The sequence below is a fragment of the Podarcis raffonei genome, chromosome 9, assembly GCF_027172205.1.
Source record: "Podarcis raffonei isolate rPodRaf1 chromosome 9, rPodRaf1.pri, whole genome shotgun sequence".
Taxonomy (NCBI): domain Eukaryota; kingdom Metazoa; phylum Chordata; class Lepidosauria; order Squamata; family Lacertidae; genus Podarcis; species Podarcis raffonei.
In genome coordinates, this window is record NC_070610.1 from 27,480,820 (window position 1) to 27,498,880 (window position 18,061).

At 45.7% G+C, this 18,061-nt stretch overlaps 2 protein-coding genes across 2 annotated transcripts in view; one reads left to right on the forward strand and one right to left on the reverse strand.

The window, feature by feature from the left end:
• The window catches only part of SCFD2 (sec1 family domain containing 2), a 150,448-nt gene extending 138,638 nt beyond the window's left edge, over positions 1 to 11,810 (forward strand). Inside the window, exons 8-9 of the mRNA XM_053404446.1 lie at positions 3,975 to 4,094; positions 7,960 to 11,810. Of these exons, the coding sequence (XP_053260421.1) occupies positions 3,975 to 4,094; positions 7,960 to 8,052 (213 nt within the window). The 3' untranslated portion in view covers positions 8,053 to 11,810. The remainder of the gene's footprint in view (positions 1 to 3,974; positions 4,095 to 7,959) is intronic.
• On the reverse strand, positions 11,011 to 16,827 carry RASL11B (RAS like family 11 member B). Its single transcript, XM_053404441.1, has 4 exons — positions 16,504 to 16,827; positions 15,489 to 15,545; positions 13,764 to 13,840; positions 11,011 to 12,827 (listed from the first exon to the last, which is right to left on the reverse strand). Exons 1-4 carry the CDS (start codon positions 16,643 to 16,645, stop codon positions 12,357 to 12,359), a joined length of 747 nt encoding a protein of 248 aa, XP_053260416.1. The 5' UTR covers positions 16,646 to 16,827; the 3' UTR covers positions 11,011 to 12,356.
• Positions 16,828 to 18,061: the final 1,234 nt, after the last annotated feature.

Sequence of the window (18,061 nt, forward strand, 5' to 3'; positions counted from 1 at the left end):
TCATAGGTGTGCTTCCACAGCAGCCTGGAGGAGTGCAAGAGGGGGAGGAAACTGGGGGGAAGTTCTGTTGTGCACACAGAGCTCCTTGCATGAATGGGATGACTTGGTTGAATGCAGCCCTGTCTTTTTCTTTGCCACAGGCCTGTCCAAATAAAACCATCTTCTTTTGCCTTTAGAAGATCAGGGCCGAGGTACCTACGCAAGCTGTCCAAATGGCAACGGCGAGCAGCACCTTCCGCACACCCTCCAAGTGTCCCTATTTTCCAGGGACAGGCCTGGAATGACAAAAGCCATCCCAGCTTTTAATTTGATCCTGGAATGTCCCCATTTCCCCCATCAGTGCCACCGCCACCAAACTTGGGGAGTTAGACGAGCCTGCGTTTGTCTTGAGCGATGGCGGAGGCATCAGTGGGTGCAAGGGAGCATCCCGTGGCCTGTTGTGGCCACTGCTGCTGGCCTCCTCCCTTGGGCAGCTTGTAGTGACTGCTGGAGAAGCCCAGTCTCGTGTGACACACCAGCCCTGAGGAGCAGGCACAGGGCAGGAAGAAAGGGGGAGCGTAATTTAAGGAGTCCTGTTGTTTTGTTTTTTTATTTAAAAAAAAAAGAAATGCTTTGCGTGCTGCGTCTGATCTTTCCCCTTTCCAAAATGTATTTGTTGGTGTGTGTTTTACTTTTGGTAAACCTACCAAAGAATAAAATAAATTCGGGATTAAGGGGTTTTCTGAGGACGGCAGAGGGTGTGTGTGCTGGGTCCTGTTGGTGTATTGGTGGTGGAAATGCTGGGGGGAGACACTGGCAAAGGAACGGGAGTGCGGAGGGAGCGGACCGCCCCGGCACCACTATTCTGGTAGGGTGCCATCGTGGCGGCCCCCCTGGACATGCGCCACAAGCCATGCCCCCACAGGCAGCGCGTCACACCCCCAGAACATGTGCCACACCCCTGCGGGCAGCGTGCCACGCCCTCACAGGTGCATTGCCACGCCCCCAGGAGGCATGTATGTGACGTTTGCCCTCCTAGGTGTGTGACATCATACTGGGTTCATAAGGAAAGGGTTAACTAATTGTAAAATGACTAACCAATGGGAACCCGAGGGGAGGAGTTAGAGTTAAGAGTGGTTGAGAAGTCAGTCTGGAGTTAGAAGAGACAGAGAAGATAAGTCTGCGGGTTGGGCTAGTCTGGTGTGAGAGAGGGAGAGAATTTGTTAAGGGGAGTCAGTCAAACAGTTGAGACAATCAGTCAGAAGGTATTAGGAAGGTATAGGCCGGTAAAGAAACTAAAGTTAAGATACTGACAGGAATATTATCTGGGAAACCATAAACTTGTTAATAGACCGTCAAACGTCCGGGGACCCTGTGTAAACGCCACAACATCATCCCCAAAAGGCCTATTTTTTTTCCATTGTTTCTGGTTTCTTCCTCGCATGGTAAGGGTGAGTCAGCAGTCAGTCTTTTGTCCCCGCCATATTCACCTCTCTTCAATCCTTTCTCCCTCCTTCCCCGTTGTGCTGGTCCCGTGGGTTACCCGAGCGGCAAGGTCCAAGTCCAGTCCGTGGTCAAAGGTGCAACGTGAAGGCAGTCCGTAGTAGCTGAAGATGGGTGCAGGGCAGGGAGTCGGGTGAAGTCAGCAACAGGCTTGCAAGCAGGGAACCAGGGCGGGTCAGGAGCTCAGGCAGGAAAGCAGAACAGGGTTCAGGCAGGAACCAGGAACCAACAATGTTGCTCCCGCAACTTGGGTCTGGGGCTGGCCGGCTTTTATCTGCCCCGAGGCATAGGGCGGCCCCGATCCTCTGGTGATTCGCCTCTCCTGGTCTGCAGGCGAGCACTCCTCCTGCGGGAACTTAGTTCCCTCCGCCTCTCTGCCCTGAGCCTCTGCAGCTCAGGAGAGGCTGGAGGGTTACCTTGATCTCATCGGCCTCGTTCTTCCCTTACTCCCTTTTAGCTCTTCCAAAGTGGAGCACCTTCCCTTGACCCGTCACGCTGGAAGCTCATTCTAGATCTTCTACAATTATGTCCTCTTCTTCAGGTGCTGGCCTGATACGGGCCCGGTGTCGGGCTATTGCCTTCTCAAGCTCTGGAAAACTCTTGAAGAGCTTTGTCACAACTGGTGCCACAGGAGGCTGCTCCTTGTGCTGGAGCGGGGCCACTTTATTGCTCTTTTTGAGCTGCATTACGCTTCTCAGTCGCCTGAGCCACTCTGTTCTGCGAGGGAAAAGTCTGCTGAACCTTCCTTCTTCCTGAAGGTCTGGAACTGACCGCATGGTTGATGCTGGCTCCGCTTCCTCTTTAAGCAGTCAAAATCAGAAGAAAATCCAAATCCTCTGCTTTCTCTCTTACCACCAACCGCACCTACACACCTCTCTCTGTCTATCCTCACTAACCCACACTGGACACCTGTAGTTGGTGGCTTTTAAGGGAGAAGCAGGAGATGTCACAAAGGAGGGCAGGCCATTGTTACCATGGCAACACAGCCACCTGTGGTGGCACAGGGATCAATAGACCGTTAAATGTCCAGGGACCCTCTGTGATCGCCACAGTGTCACGCCCTTATGGTCGGCGTGCCACACCCCACGGGCGCCAGCCACGCCACGCCTGCTCTCCGCCCCGGTAGCGGAGCATGCAGCTTCTCCACTGGGTGGAGAGACACACAAAAATGGGGGGTTTGTGGAGGGTCAGTTGGGAGTGGGTGAGAAATGTCCCTATTCCCCTCTGAGGAATGTTGGAGGGTACGCATGGGGTTTGGTGGCCTCTCCACCACATTCGGTGCAGCCTGCCTGCTTTGAGGTGGCTGTAGGGAAGGAATGCAATCTGCGTTTTTGTTTCGTGTTTTGCTCCCCATTGAACGACTTTGCAAGGAATCCTGAGCCACTTTGCATGGGATCCTGAGCACACTGCCACTTCTTTTTGTCAGTGAAATGTCTTTCACCAGCCTTGCAAAAAAACAACAATGACACTCAAGCTTGCAGTTTGGAAGCCCTCCATAATAGACAGTACAGGTTCCATCCGGTCATGGAACTTTTACGGCTTCCAATCAGTAGAGCAAATGCATATAACAAATGGTATTGCAAGACGAGGCAGTTAGTTGCTAGCATAGCACAGCACCCCTCTCTCCATTCTGGTCTGTCCACCTAGGGTGCCCTTATGTCTTCCTTTACAAAGGACAGTTCTCTCTTTCAAGGGCTTCTTTGAGTTGACTCATAAATCTATTACAGAACAGGCAGCAGAATATCTGGATGTCGCCATGCCTTTCAGATCTGCTGCTTCTTAGCTTGTCAGTGTTAATAGTTAAGCTAGAAAGGGACTTATTTTAAATAAACCTATTAGTGGCATCTTTTCATTGGGAGATGGCAAGAGAACATCAAGCAAATTATACTTTTAAAGTTGCATTTTTACAAAAGGTTTCCACACCATCAGCCTAGAAGTGGTTTAAAGGAGGCTGTTACGTGCATGCTTTGTTACTGTCATCAAGCAATGAGAATCCAGTTTCCTCTTCTCTCTAATCTGACAAGGTGGGCAGCCATCTTAGGGGTGAAGCTGCAACCATAGCAACGATGCATAGGTAAATGGGCATAGAAAATGGAAGGCAGAGTAAATTAGGAGGGAAAGGAGGTCTCTGTTCATGATCTGTTCGCTTGCCAGGCAGAAAAGAGAGGGCCTTCTTCAGAGTGGCCCCCTGCTTGTGGAATTCCCCCCTCCCCCAGGAGATATGCTGGCCTCTAGTGTCCTGACTTTGAAACAGACCCTGAAAACTTGATTATTATCATTATCCAAGTTGCATCTCAATATGTGGCACTCCAAATTGTTTTAACTGCTGCTGTTTTAATGTGTAATGTTTTAGTTTTATATTGTGGTTCCGATGTCAGCTGCCATCGGAGGATTTTGCTCTGAAAGGCAGCATATTCCTTACTTTGGAGGGGGGAATTAAATAAATAAATAGCTCAAGTTGCATAAGCATCTTAATTCTGTTCCTTTAATAGGTGAGCCGCCCTCACCCTAGTGATCATCCTCTGGTGATCATCTTCGTGGTTGGTGGAGTGACAGTGTCTGAAGTCAAAATGGTAAAGGACCTTGTAATGGTGCACAAGCCCGGAGTACAGGTACAAAACTCTTTTCGGAGCAACAAGAACATCTCTGCATATGGATGTAGAACTATTGGGTTCAGCCTCAATCTGATGCTAAGAGTTTTCTGGGGTCACAAAGACTCGATTCTCGGATTGAATGAAGTGGCACGCTCTGCAGAAAAAATGGGAAGGATTCACACAAATGGCCCCTATAATCCACAAAAGCCTTTCCCCTGCCCAAAATGTGCCACAGGATAAAGCAAACCTGAAAAGCTCTAAGGTGTGGCTGGGTCTCCGCATGCAGAAGAATGAGGTGGTGGAATCCTGAGGTGATGGAGCAAACTGTGCCACTTCAAACTTCAAGTGGGAGGTGGCGTTTCTTAATGCTCCATCATGTTAAAAAAATAAAACAAAACCCCTTCACGTTGAAAGTTAGCACATCAGGAAGAAAGGTTCTCAGTTAGCTTTCTCCTCACAGTACTAGTTTTCTCCATTCAGGGAGTTTTTATGTAGAGGAGTTTTCCAGACTGTTGCTCATCCGCCAGAGGTGGTTCGCTCTATTATTCTACCACTTCTTTCTCACCTCATTCTGCTGCACATGTGGAACTGGCCTTGTAGATTGGAGGGAGGAGGGCATATATGGGTGTGTAGCTATTGAGTTCAAAGTTGTCTACTACCTAGTTTATGTTCCAGATAGGAACAAATAACACTCAAAATAACTGAGTACATGGGGTGGTGCATTCAGTACCCGGAATAGGCTGCTTGGTAGCTTTCTGATGTTTTTGAACTCAAGCTCCCATCAGCCCCACCCATCTGAGATAGCTCAATTGGTAGAGCATGAGACTCTTCGTCCCAGGATTGTGGGTTTGAAGAAGAAGAAGAAGAGAAGAGTTTGGATTTGATATCCCGCTTTATCACTACCCTAAGGAGTCTCAAAGCGGCTAACCATCTCCTTTCCCTTCCTCCCCCACAACAAACACTCTGTGAGGTGAGTGGGGCTGAGAGACTTCAGAGAAGTGTGACCAGCCCAAGGTCACCCAGCAGCTGCATGTGGAGGAGCGGAGACGCGAACCCAGATCCCCAGATTATGAGTCTACCACTCTTAACCACTACACCACACTGGCTCTCTTTGAGCCGCATGGGCAAAATATTCCTTCATTCCAGGGGGTTGGACTACATTACTCTCATGGTTCCTTCCAACTCTATGATTCTCTGATCAAGAATGATGTCAGTTGTAGTCCATAACACAGCCTGTTGTGAGGTGTAGCCCTACCACACTGGCGATTGAGTTTAGCGAGGTGGGACGTAAGAAAGACATAAGCGAATGGCAGTAGCAGGTACAGTACCACCTCAAGCTGGGATGAGGAACATGGAGGCCTGAGGTTAGAGAGGGACTCCAGAATTCTACACCACTCACAGAGGGCGGTTTACCAAACAGCTTCCTGTCAGGATTCCCCAATCCCTTGTGAATTATCTAAGGCCTACCCAATAACTAGGACATGGATGGGAGGCTGCTTCGGGAACCTAGGCAGTTTTTCAGGCTCTGCCAACACTGGCCCGCTTTTGTATGCCGGTCGTCCAGCAAATTATTGTGTGTACACAGTAAGGGTCAGCTTAAACGTCTGCCAAGCTGCAGCTATAATTCTGTAAGCCTTCACAGCATACTCATGGCTTCCCCATGAGTCATTGGCTGCGACTGTGGACTCACAGAAAGATTCCCCACTCCTTTCCTCTCTGAGTGGGTGTCACTGGGGTGGGCCAGTCTTACAAGGAGCTGTCATGACAGTTTTCTTCAGGGCTCCACCAGAAATCCAGGCAGACATCCTTCTCTACCCCCATGGTACATAAATAGCATCTTTTTGCTCTGCAAACAGCATGCAAACCCTCCTGTCATAAATCATGGTGGCCGCATGTTTGATTAGTGAAAATGTTGGAGGTGGAAGCAGGGTGGGCCTTGAAGCAATGCAGGGCTGGAGAAGATGCCTTTTGCGTGTTAATGGCATTCTTGAGTTAAGAGCTCATTCAATAGTTCCCAAGCCTTAAATGCTTTCTCCGGCAACACATTTTCATCTGATAACTCTCCCGCTTGCGTTTTGCTTCTCAATTATCCCCTTAACCCAGGGAATCAAATTCTTCGCTGCCCTGGGCAGACCTTGAATTTGCAGTACACTGATGGACAAGTTAATCCCGACTCCAAATGTATTACTACGGCTTGAAAGATAAGCAGAGGTTTAATGAGTGAGAAGAGTTTAAACTATGTAGCCAGGCTTTTTGGCTTACTATCTGAGAGGGATTGAGGTTTGACAAGGAGTGACATGGAATCTGGTGTTGCTTTGCTTTGACTTGACCCCACCAACGATGGGTCACCCCTTGAGACAAAGAATTCAGAACATACTCATTGTTTTATGCCCCTATGTATAAAGCTGTTACATTAGAGATTAAAGGGCTTTGGAGTAGAAGGGAAGGGGAATCCTATGCTTCTCCCCAGCCCGAAAAAAAGTTATCTGAGCCTTTCTTACATAAAGTTTCCAAATCATCTGGATTTACCTGGACTCCTCAGGGTCTCTGAATGCTGACCACCTGTTCAGGATTATGTTTTCAATGATCCTGGCACTATTCAAAGCTGTTTATGTGAAGCCTCGTGTCACTCGCTTTTAAATCTTAGGTCCAGATGAAAACATTGCTATTGGCATACCATTCTATTCAAACAACACCTTGCAGTTCACAGTTTATGCTGGTGTCCCTTTTAAACAGGAATTGGATTAGGGTTGTTAAATCTAAAGTGTTTTCAGCAACAAGCAAAGAGCCTGTCAACAGATACCGATCACTTCCAATGTTTGGTTGGAGTATAAGCAAATGATGACTAAATGCAAAGTTAAAGAACGTGTGGTTCAGTTCACAGAGCAACCTCAAATACAGAGATGGTTATGATGATAAGAGAAGCCGTGCCTTTCATTGAGAAACACAAAGAGAAAATAGCTTATTCGTGGCATTCCTTTTTGTTAAGGATTGTACTTAAAAATACCTGTGAATGTCTCAGAGAAGCACAAGGCCACCTTGCAGAAACAAACAGTGATTAATAACTGGCATTAGTAATAACTGGAATTGATTACAACCCAGAGAATGCAAAAAGGATATATTTCCATTACACCTATCATTTTTACACATGGTTTAGTTACCACATTATTTCATTCTTATTGTGAAAGAAGGAAATAGTAAAGATTGTCTTTATTATTAATGGGTAAGAATTTCAAAAGGCATCTCTATTGAGGTTTTGGTACTTGGCAGATGTAAATAAGTTTAATTGGTTGATTAATCAGTTTAAAAGAAATAATTAATCAATTGAAAATGTTTAGTTGATGGAGGGGCTCTGATTGTGGGCGCCATACAGGATACTGCTGAAATTTGAGACCCAGCATCCACCACTGCACAATGCATGACACAAGTTAACTATTGTCTCTTACAAATACGAGAAGGCAAATTTTGTAATCTGCTGAGCACATGCTAGGAAAAAAACACATTTGATTTTTAAAATTCATCATAAGCCAAAAAGAAGCAATTTAAATTGAATCATTTGTTGACAAAAATATTAACACAGTTGCAGTAAACCTATTGCAGGTATATTCAGATTGACAATTAATTAAAATAAGGAACATTGCTATAGCCCATAAGCTGGGGGAAAAGAAAAGAAAATTATGCAATGGGGTACAAGTTTTCTGATTATGATGTTTCCAATAATAGTACTATCTATAACAAGACATTGAGCTTTAGTGAAGCTGTATTTATTTGCCTGCAGAAACACAACTCCTTGTCATAAACTGTGCCTGACACTTCTCTGTGTCTGGTAGTGGTGGCAGGGATTAGTCTCTGTTATTCTTTATGCATCTCTCTTTCTTTTCAGGTAATTATACTCTCCACAGCTCTCCTGACACCACTTAGCCTTCTGGAGCTGCTGTTTGCCACGGACCGTCTCCAGCCAGACATTGGCATTTGACAAGCCAAGAGTCTTATCAGAGAAGATGAGCACCAAGCCCAAGTCGCCGGAAAAATATCAAAACCCTTGGCCTTTTATCCAATGAGACATTCCTGCAGAAAATGAGAGGTTCTGAAATTACTCCTGATCTTGATCTGAACATTGGGGGAATTGCTTTTATAGCTGCCAGCAAGAGAAAAGTACCTACGCTAAGATAGCACTTGAAAATCTGTTCATTAGTCCTGTGACGTCAAGCCAACTTTCAGTTCTTCTCTCTGCAGTGATGCTGTTTAACTGAAATTCTTTCTTTCTTGCTGGCATCTACAGAGTAAAGGTTCCTCACTGTCCATATCAGTCTCATCGGAGCATTGCAGAACCACTGAAGATGACTATCAGTGCTTCCATTTCTATGCTGAACTTTTCCTTCATTTTCTTTTATACTGAGTTTTTCCTTCCATCTTGCTTACGCAGTTGGCTGGCTTGTGATATAAGATACCCCTGGAGAAAATGTTGGGTCAGAATATGTCAGTGACAACAAAGTGTGCCTTAATGTCTTCTTCACAATCTGTAATATAGTGAGCTCTAATGTGGGGCAGCTTTCATAATGGCAACCAGTGGACATCACTGAAGAAAGAGGGAGGACTGGGATTGCCTATCAGTGCTTTCCAAAAATTTTTTTTTAAATCTTCTATTGGTCCATTGTGGAGTCACTCTCTTCAGTGGTGTCCATTTCAGTGGTGCTACACAGAAGGTAAATATCAAGCCTTTGATAGCTACGTATACATTAGTATACTACAGAATCAGCCCAGTGTGATTGGACATGTAGGGTGTTGGAAAGCTGAACACCCAAATGAGGTTGGATTGTTTCAGAACTGTTGAAAGTGCACAGCACCATGGGGTTGCCATAGGCCCACGCAGAGGATGGAGCAGCCAGGTACTCTTGCCCCAGGCCTCTGAGGTCTAAGCCAGCTTCAAGGGCTCACCCAGGGCCTGCCGGATTTACACTATCATACTAAGAGCAAAAAACGCTGTATGGGCCTGGGTTGTCATCTAGACACAGGGTCAGTTTATACATTCAGTAGATACATACGGTAAAAGCTTCTGGACCTTCCCACTTCAACTCAGTTGCTTCCTCCAGTGAAAAACCCTCCCTTCCTTTAGCAAACTAGCATGTGAGAGAGAAGGGTTCCACATAGACATCTCCCAGGCATCGCTAGTTTTCTATATGGAGTATCTCCCACAATTGCATGTATTATTGGACTTCTAGCCTACTCCATCCCAGATGTTGAGGGTGGTCACAATATGCTAACTATTCTCCCTTAGACATTGCCACCAAAAGTCATTCAAACATGAAACCTGCCACCACTGCATCCTGAAGTCAGTCTTTTCCACTTTTGGCTACTGAATGTAGAACATTTATAGAAGAAGCCACATGCAAAGAGCTTGTTAGTCCAGACCAGGATTTATTGGATGAAATGGTTACTTAGTGTCTTCTGTTATAAAAGAAGCAGATAAAAATTTGTAGCAGGTTTAACATTATAAGGCTACAGCTAATCTTTCTCTTACAGCTAGTTTTCTGAAAAAAACAATGGTAGAATAGTTTAAGATTAGGAAAGAATGCCTGACAAATCAAGCAGAGAAACAAAATTTTCTTTTCTGAATTGCATATGAGATTTTCCTCCAGCCAGCTAGTGATTCTTTGCTGCAGTTTACAATGTTAGAATACAGCGAGGCACTGCCTTTTTCCAGTGTAAGCCAGCAAATATTTATGTGGACCACCAGTTTAGGCCTTCCCCAGTCTAGTAGATGCTGATCATCCCATTTTTAAAGCCGTTTCATTTCATGGCCCTTCATGAAGGTAATCTAAATTGGGCTCTAACCCAGCTGACAAAAGGGGAACAATGGACAAAGTTTTCTTAAATGAAAAGGACACATTTTGTAGCATTTACTTATGGCAATAGACATTGGATGCACCTCGCAGGCTACATTTGATAGACAGGTGACAAATAATATCTGTATAGCTATTTGTTTTGAAGCACTTGGAGAAAAGAAAAAGCTGGCAGTCTCCATGGTTACCATTGCAGTTCTGCTACACTGCGTTAATAGACGTCAGTATTTTGGAGATTAAGCAGGAAAACGGGCATATGGCAGAAATGATGCATCTTTTCTTTGTCTCCTTGATGGGATTGGAAACCCAGACCAGTTTTCTGCCCATTGGTGGGTGCCCCAAAGGCTGTTGGGAAGCCAGACCTTCATTCATTCAATGGCTGCTCCTCTCTGTTCATGATGGTTAACTGCAGCATGGGTTTAGACTCAAGACATAAAAGTTGGGGCTTGCTTCGCAGGACAACTGTGTATTGTGTGTAATGGAAAAGACCACACGATGCTTGAACCAAATTTCTGATGCCATTGTCACAAGTGAATGGGCATGAATAGCTCTCAAAATGTGGGAAATACAGATTTAGGCAGTGGGGAGAGACCCATCGGAACAAGGAGAGTCCCTGTCTTGACAAGGGATACTCCCAGTACTCTGAAAAAGTCTTGATATACAATAGCCTTTTTTCTTTTTGTTTTTTAGGATGAGGTAAAGGAGGACTGTGTAGATTTTCTACTACACAGTCTTCAGCGTCTTAGGAATGACAGAACGATGCTAATAATCAGGTCAAAAAGGGTTTAAGAGGCAAGTGCTTTTGCATAATACAGTAACTGCTTTAGTTGCTGCAGTACAAGTCTGTATTACAGAAGTCTGCAGTTGGGGACAGCAGAAGACTGCTGCAAAGGCAAGCCCTGATCATCTGTATTTGTGTTGTGTTACTAAAATCAGTGAGACACTAATCCCTGCAAACCGTCACTGGCCAAGCCAATGATTGAAGGTCCTCTTAGCCCTTGAATGCCTTTAGGTGACTTCCCTGTCTCTCACAAGTCTTGCCACTCATTTCTGGCTTGTTTGGCATCTGAATATTAAACACAACAATCAGATGAGAAAACAAGGTTTGGTTTAATCACCGGAACAAAATGAAGATGTCCCATTTAAAGAGTTGCTGTCAACATAAAAATAAATAAGTTACAGCTTAAGGAACAAGCACGGTGTTTGTTTGTTTTTAAAGTGCATTGGTGTCGGGCGCATAGTCCTCAAATCCTGGATAACACGACTGATAATTCAGTGTTTTCAAATGTTACTACAAACAGCACTTATGCAATAGTGGAATAGCCCTCATGCCTTAGCTGGAGATAAGTCTCAGCTAAAATGGAACAGTTTCATGGACTAAGACAAATAATTGGATTGGATTGAAACAATAGGAAGTTGTATTCCTGTTCAGAGCAATTAAGTGGGAACTTTACAATCCTCATGATGAGTGGAATGCAGAAAAAGATATTATCTGGAAAGCTGCAGCATTGCATCAGATGACCAGTCTCTGAAGAATCATCAAGATGGCAGTATCTTAGAGACAGTGAGAGTAAACTTAGCTATCTAAAAATGATGCTAAACAACAGTTGTGGTACCAAAATGTCTCATCACACCATCAGAAATACAGTTAATAATGCCCCCACATTTTATACTGACATTTCTTTTACTGATTCAATGACATACTTGTGCTTCTAAACCAGGGGGAGGCAACCTAAGGCCCGGGGGCTGGAAGCAGCCCAATCGCCTTCTAAATCCGGCCCACGGACGGTCCAGGAATCAGCGTGTTTTTACATGAGTAGAATGTGTGCTTTTATTTAAAATGCATCTCTGGGTTATTTTTGGGGCATAGGAATTCGTTCATTTCCCCCCCCCCCCAAAAAAAAAAAATAGTCCAGCCCACCACATGGTCTGAGGGATGGTGGACTGGCCCACGGCTGAAAAAGGTTGCTGACCCCTGTTCTAAACCATGGGTTTTTAAAAAGCAGATGGCTCCATTGAAGACTACTAAAGAAGCCAGCCTTCCACCAAATACCAAAATATAGCTAATGGATGTAACACACAATTTGTTCCCCATCAGTAAGACTGCATTCAGAATATTTCTCCCCTGTCCTTCATTGTGTAAGTATGATACAAATACCAACATGACCTAACTTCCACAGCAGAACATGAAAATATTGTCCACTTAGTCAATCAAACGTGCTTGCAACAAGAAATTCTATGCTCCACCACTTCTTTGGGGGCTTATTCAAGCTTCAGAGTTACTCCTTCATTACAAAATGCTTTATGTGCATCTGAACTCTTTCTCTGCCATGATTTTCGGATGCTGAAGTACCAGCAATTAACGTTCCAAAGCTGGAACTATAGAAATATGCACTGGGAAGGGGGAGGGAAACCCCATCCCATTTAGTTTGATCTTTCAGACAGATGTGACAGTCCTCACTTTGGCAGATAAGGCTTGCTTAAACCTTCTCTTTAGATCCTGCATGTTGGGTGACTTTGGTCTTGGAATGAGAGAGCTTCTCCGCTTCTCTGGTGTGCTGCTGGTGGTTTGTTGCTTACAGACGTCTTTACAGAGGTTGTGGAAGGCGTTGAAGACCTCCTTGTAATTCTCACTGACAGACACCTCATAGAAAGTGCAACCCAACATGCCAGCCAACTGAAGTCCATTTTGTGGTTCTACCTCTTTAATGTGGAGGAGATCTGCTTTGTTTGCTACAACCACCACAGGCACTCTGTTTCCTGGGTGCAGCTGCCGTATGTGCTGGTGGAAGCGACCGAGTAGTTCGTAACTCTTATAGTCTGTGATCGAAAAGACTATCACAATTGCATCTGCCCAGCGAATACATTTGTTCAGTTGCTCGTTACAGTCAAGGCTGTGTCCATGGACCTGGGGGAGGAAAAAAGATTAAGTAGGGGAAATATTTGGCTGCAAAGGAAAGCTTACAATGTCCATTACATGTTTATTATTGCATGTTGTCTCTAAAATTTTAATCCACATTTCCACATGTTAGTCCAGTTGCAAAAAAATAAAATAAAAAATGCTACACTCAATTATTGCAAAGTCTGCCATATTCAAGCTGTACTCTGCCTCGAGAAAAAGACTTTGTGGTGCCGTAGAATGGGAAATTAACTGGCTAGACAGTGAGTCGGGAGTGGGGAGAAAAGAACAAAGGTATGAGCTGGAAACATTTAAAGTTGGAGAACAGCCCAGTTCAAAAAGGCAAAATTTGCCCTTACTCATGCCTATACGTTCAAACTTTCCGTAATATAAACTCAACTCCTAACAAATTTTAATGAGTGCAGCTGCCAGGGCTGTGACTTTTAGTTTCTTTTGCATATGTGTTTATGAAACTAAAGTTGATTAGGCTATAGCAATGAAATTTCTTTCCAGATATCCAGTGCACTTTAGTAGAATAATAAAAATGAAGCGTTTCTTAGTTTGCCAAGGAACTGTTTTTAACACATTCGGGTTTCCCCCCCCCCTTTCTTTTAAGAAAGGCAGGTTTCCTAAACATGATGCTTGTGTCTTCAAGTAGACCAAAGTTTAGCTGAAATTGTGGATTGTTTTCTTTTACTGTCAGGGGACAATATACAGACCATTTATCAAGGTCTGACTGTTTACAACTCTAGTTATTAGCAACAAAACAGTTTTTCAATGCAGCTAGGCTCCCAATTCAAACAGCTACGATCCTTGCACATCTACTTGGAAGTAAAGCCCTACTGGGATTCTTACGAATCAATATATGTAACAATGAACTTCTTGAAATGTGCCAAAACTGAAGCTCCCCTTTAAAGTGGTACAAGGCATAGGAACATAACTCACCTGTACTCCAGGTGTATCTTGGACTTGAATTGCAAACAACTCCCCATCGATTTCGATCTGTCTGCTGTACAAATTACCTAGCAATAAAAATGCACTTCATCAGACAAGTTCAGACAGGGGGTTGTACATGCACTATAAACTGACATTCATTAACCTCTGCACAATGAAAAGAAAAAAAACTCATTAGTGGAGGTGGATCTGTGACTTGTTGAAAAAAAGTGGCACTTTTGCTACATTAGGCAGATGGTGTTTTCATCATAAGAAAGACTGGCTGCACAATCCTGCCCATGTCTATTCAAAAAGACACCCCACTGAGTTCAGTGGGATGTGCTCCCAGGTAAGTGTTTACAGCCTAAACACAGGAAAGCATGGCGTATATGGGCAAAAAACCACACAACAGAATTCTTAATAATTGGCTTCACTTACAAAGCTAAAATGCTGAAGCAAACCTACATAAAAACCTCTTGGCATGGGAAGCACATTCCTAGCCAAATGTAGGCTCATTTAAGTTCCACTGAGTCCAAGAAGAAAGTTAAGCATGTGCTTAAAACTGTTACACTGGAACTAGCAGGATTTCAACGTTCCACACTGAAGCATGCTGTCCTTCCTTGACAATGTGGGATCTTGCGTGACCACAGAACTTTTTCACTCAAATCAGCCTTGTGCTAAAAAACAACCACCCTCAAATCAATGTGTCCTGCCCTCCACACACACACACACACTCCTCTTTTAGCTACAGTGTCTGATTAATGGGAAAGGGGGGTTGTTTTCATTTTATACAAGAGACTTTAAAGGCTTTGTCACAACTGATTCTGGATCAACTATATTTGGTCTTGACACTATTGGCTCAAGCTGAGGCAAATACATACCCCTCCAAGTGGATACAAATGCTTATCTACAATATGTGCAAGTAGATTTAAAGTACACAGGCAGCCTGTGTAAGGGGGAATGAAATGGATGCTAAGAAATAAATGAATTCAATATAAAGCTGCATCTTCATTACAGCAAAAACAGGACAGTGGAATATTGCTTTGATGGGTGTACACCTTGTTATGGGGCCATCCAGATCTTGCTTGGACCCCAAACTCTCATCAACACCTGGAGAGCCACCTAAACACGCCCCCAATATACTGAAAACTTTAGTTTCGTTTATCTGCATTATAGAAGATCATTCCCACCCCATTCATCGTTACACGTGGTCCAGAAATTTCTTGGAAATTTTGTGTGTCTGCTGTTCTGCATGAATAACAAACTACTTGGCTCTGAATTCAAGCTTATTTGCATAAATAACTTGATTACATAAAGATAGGAGTGGGAAAGGGTTATAGGACTGAAGCCACCTCCTTTAGCTTGGAACTTGTTTCATTCTAATGGTGGGTGGGTAGGTGGGTGTGTAGCAGATTGGTGAATGAGGACAAAACTTCAGAAGTCAAACTATAGAGGAGGGGCTTGACATCCCAATGTGGCTGCAGTGAGAAGAAAAACAGGGCAGTTCTCGCCTTGTGCTAGCTAAAGTAGGTCAGTGTATAAATTCCTTTTGTCCTCTTGATAACACTTGGCCAGACACCTGGGTTTCAGCGTTGCATAGTGACTTTGCCTAGTGAAATCCCCATTGTACAGTCTAGCTTTCTGGAAGTGAGACACCAAAGGCTTCATTGAGTTTGTCGCTGGAGTCAAAATACACTGCAGTGCACACCTGTGAATACAGCAAAGCTCATTTCTTACCTGCATTGCGTTCATAGTCTCCAATGAACCGTTTTGTGAGAAATCTCACCACCAGGGCTGTAATTGATAATAAAAAAGGTGCAGGTTAGAAAGGGGGAAAAGCAGAAGACACAATGTCATCTGCACTTGGTGTTTAAGGGCAATAGCCTCCCCCAGTTTCTGTCTGCATACCCAAAAACTCCACATACAGGACATCTGAGCAGGGACAGCATTTCAATAGGCTATTAGGGGAGTGCATCTTTTTCTAGAGCTAGCTTTGGCTAGCAGTAGCAGCAGCCATCAAAACTTGGGATGTAGCAGTCAAGCAAATTAAAGGCTGCAATCCTAAGCATATTCTGTTGGGAAAGACATCCTACTACAGAATCCACTGCAGCTGACTCCTGAGTAAATACTTTTAAGAGTGGAGCTGTGAACAGTCATCCACGATACACCTTTCAGTCTGAAGGAGCAGGCATTTAGGCACCTTCTAATATCATTCACCCCTCACAGGTTAAGGATTCACTGCTATGATGAAAGTTACAACTACAGAAGCATCTTCAAGGGAGTGGGAATGGGTGTTATCCTTTTAACGAGGCGTCCACATGTCAGGCTCGGGCAGCAGGGGGTGTCAGAGCTTTTGTCTGGTCACTGATCTTCATCCATTCCTGATCTGCCTGATCTGGCAGCAGGTGCCTACCTAAGAGGAGAAGGATGCTGCTACCTAGCTAGCCATCATCTCTTTCTCCCCAAATTAGAGGTGAGCGCTTTGGATCGCTGGCAGGGATGCTATCCTCATATTCAAACCATACTTTGGACCGGGCAAACAGATTGTCACAATGGCAGTAGGTTTGCTACCTCTGGATCCTGCAGGGCCAGCCCCGCTCTCTTGCTACAACTGGGGAAGGATCCCCTCCCTTGAATATTGGTATATTCATTGCGTCCTTGCAGTATGTCTACGTCCACCCCCGCCCCGCCCCCCCCCCGCACACGCCTTTCCATGTCGCCAGGATGAGCCCCGCGCGTCCCGTTCTCTTACCGGTCTTGCCCACCCCGCTGGCTCCCACCACGGCGATCTTGATGAGTCGGGGGCGGCCCGAGCCGCCGCAGCTATCTCCGCTGAGGGTGCTCCCTGCCTGGGGGTACTCGGCGATGGTCCCCATATTCTGGATCAGGCGCATCGCAGCTGCCCTCGGGGAGGCGAGCGTCGCTGCAAGCCGAACGACGCCCAGCCGCGATGGGGACGGACTGGGAGAGAGGAGGCGCGACGGGAACCCGAACAGACGGAGAAGAAGCGCGTCTGCTCTGCGCCGCCTCCGCGCTCCGGAGCCCCTTTTCTCTGGGCTTCCGCAAGCCCCGCCTCCCGGTTCCCGGGCAAAGCTCCGCCCCGCCTCCTCCTCGCTTTGAGCAGCCAATGGGGAGCCAGGCACCACCTCTCTCCCCACCTCCTTCTCCTAGCAAACCCGCCTTCCCGCTGCGCGATCCTGAGCGCCTTGGCGATTGCTCTGCTTCCCGGGAGGGAACGCGGCAGGGGTGCCAACTTGGATAAAATATTGTGGGGGCTGACGGCCCCCCGGCGTGCAAGCTGCAGCGGATTGCAAGCTCCCTCTTCTCTTTTTTTTTTAAAAAAGTTTTTTTATTCAAAATTAAAACAAGACATATTATCCAAAAACATATCATCCTTGTTTTTTCCCCATTTTTCCTCCCTCCCTCCACCCTTCCACACAACCCCCCCACCCCCCTCAGTTCCAGTCTTTGGTTTCTCTGAGAGTGCTGTTTTAAACTATTTAGCTGATTATTATCAATAAAAAGTTTGTGAATGTTTATTCAAAACCTGCCAAGGAGTCCAGTTCACTTTGTTGCGTCTTCAACTACTTTGTAAAGGGTTCTCATTCATCTTTAAAGTCATAGTTATCCTTGTCCCATAGCAAGCTCCCTCTTCTCTGACCACAGAATCGTAGAGAGTTGGATGGGGACACGAGGGTCCTCTAGTCCAGCCCCCTGCGATGCAGGAACCGTTTGCCCAACTTGGGGCTCGAAACCCCAACCCTGAAATTAAGAGTCTCATTCTCTACCCTCTTCAGGCTGGAGTTGGTGTGCAACAAAATTCTGGCGAGCCAAATGGGATTCCCCCTCCCCAAATGTGATGGGTCAGGCGTCGGGGGCAGCAATAACGACGATGCACTGAGGCAAACTGAGGGTGGGTGACTGGGGGGAGCGCCCCAGGGCAGCCCCGCCTCTTATTTCCGAGCTCCCGCTCCAGGAACCCGGAATGGTCTGCAGAAAATTCGCCGTCGAACTCTCGCGGCGGACCTCAAAGGCGGCGTGGGAGTTGCTGGCATCCGGTGACTCAGAGAAAGTGGCCCCCTGCTGCGCTGCGCTCCACAAGGCCCGGAGCGTGCGCGGCTCGCCAGGCTCGGCACTAGGTAAACACACAGCCCGGCTCGCCTGCGTCCGTTGCAAAGGGCTGCTGGGCGGGCCACGTTGGAGTTTGCATTTCCCACTTGATAGAATACAAAAGGATGAGAGTCCGTGAGGTTGTGCTCGCGGGAGGTGGGGGTGTGTGTTGGCACAAGCGCTGACATTGCTTGAGGTGC

Excerpts from the sequence above, each read along its gene's own strand:
- RASL11B (XM_053404441.1), bottom strand. The coding sequence starts at position 16,645 with ATGCGCCTGATCCAGAATATGGGGACCATCGCCGAGTACCCCCAGGCA. Across the intron at positions 13,841-15,488 it reads AGACTATGAACGCAATGCAG|GTAATTTGTACAGCAGACAG; the intron begins GTAAGAAATGAG and ends TTTTATTGCTAG. Across the intron at positions 12,828-13,763 it reads AAGATACACCTGGAGTACAG|GTCCATGGACACAGCCTTGA; the intron begins GTGAGTTATGTT and ends TTCCTCCCCCAG.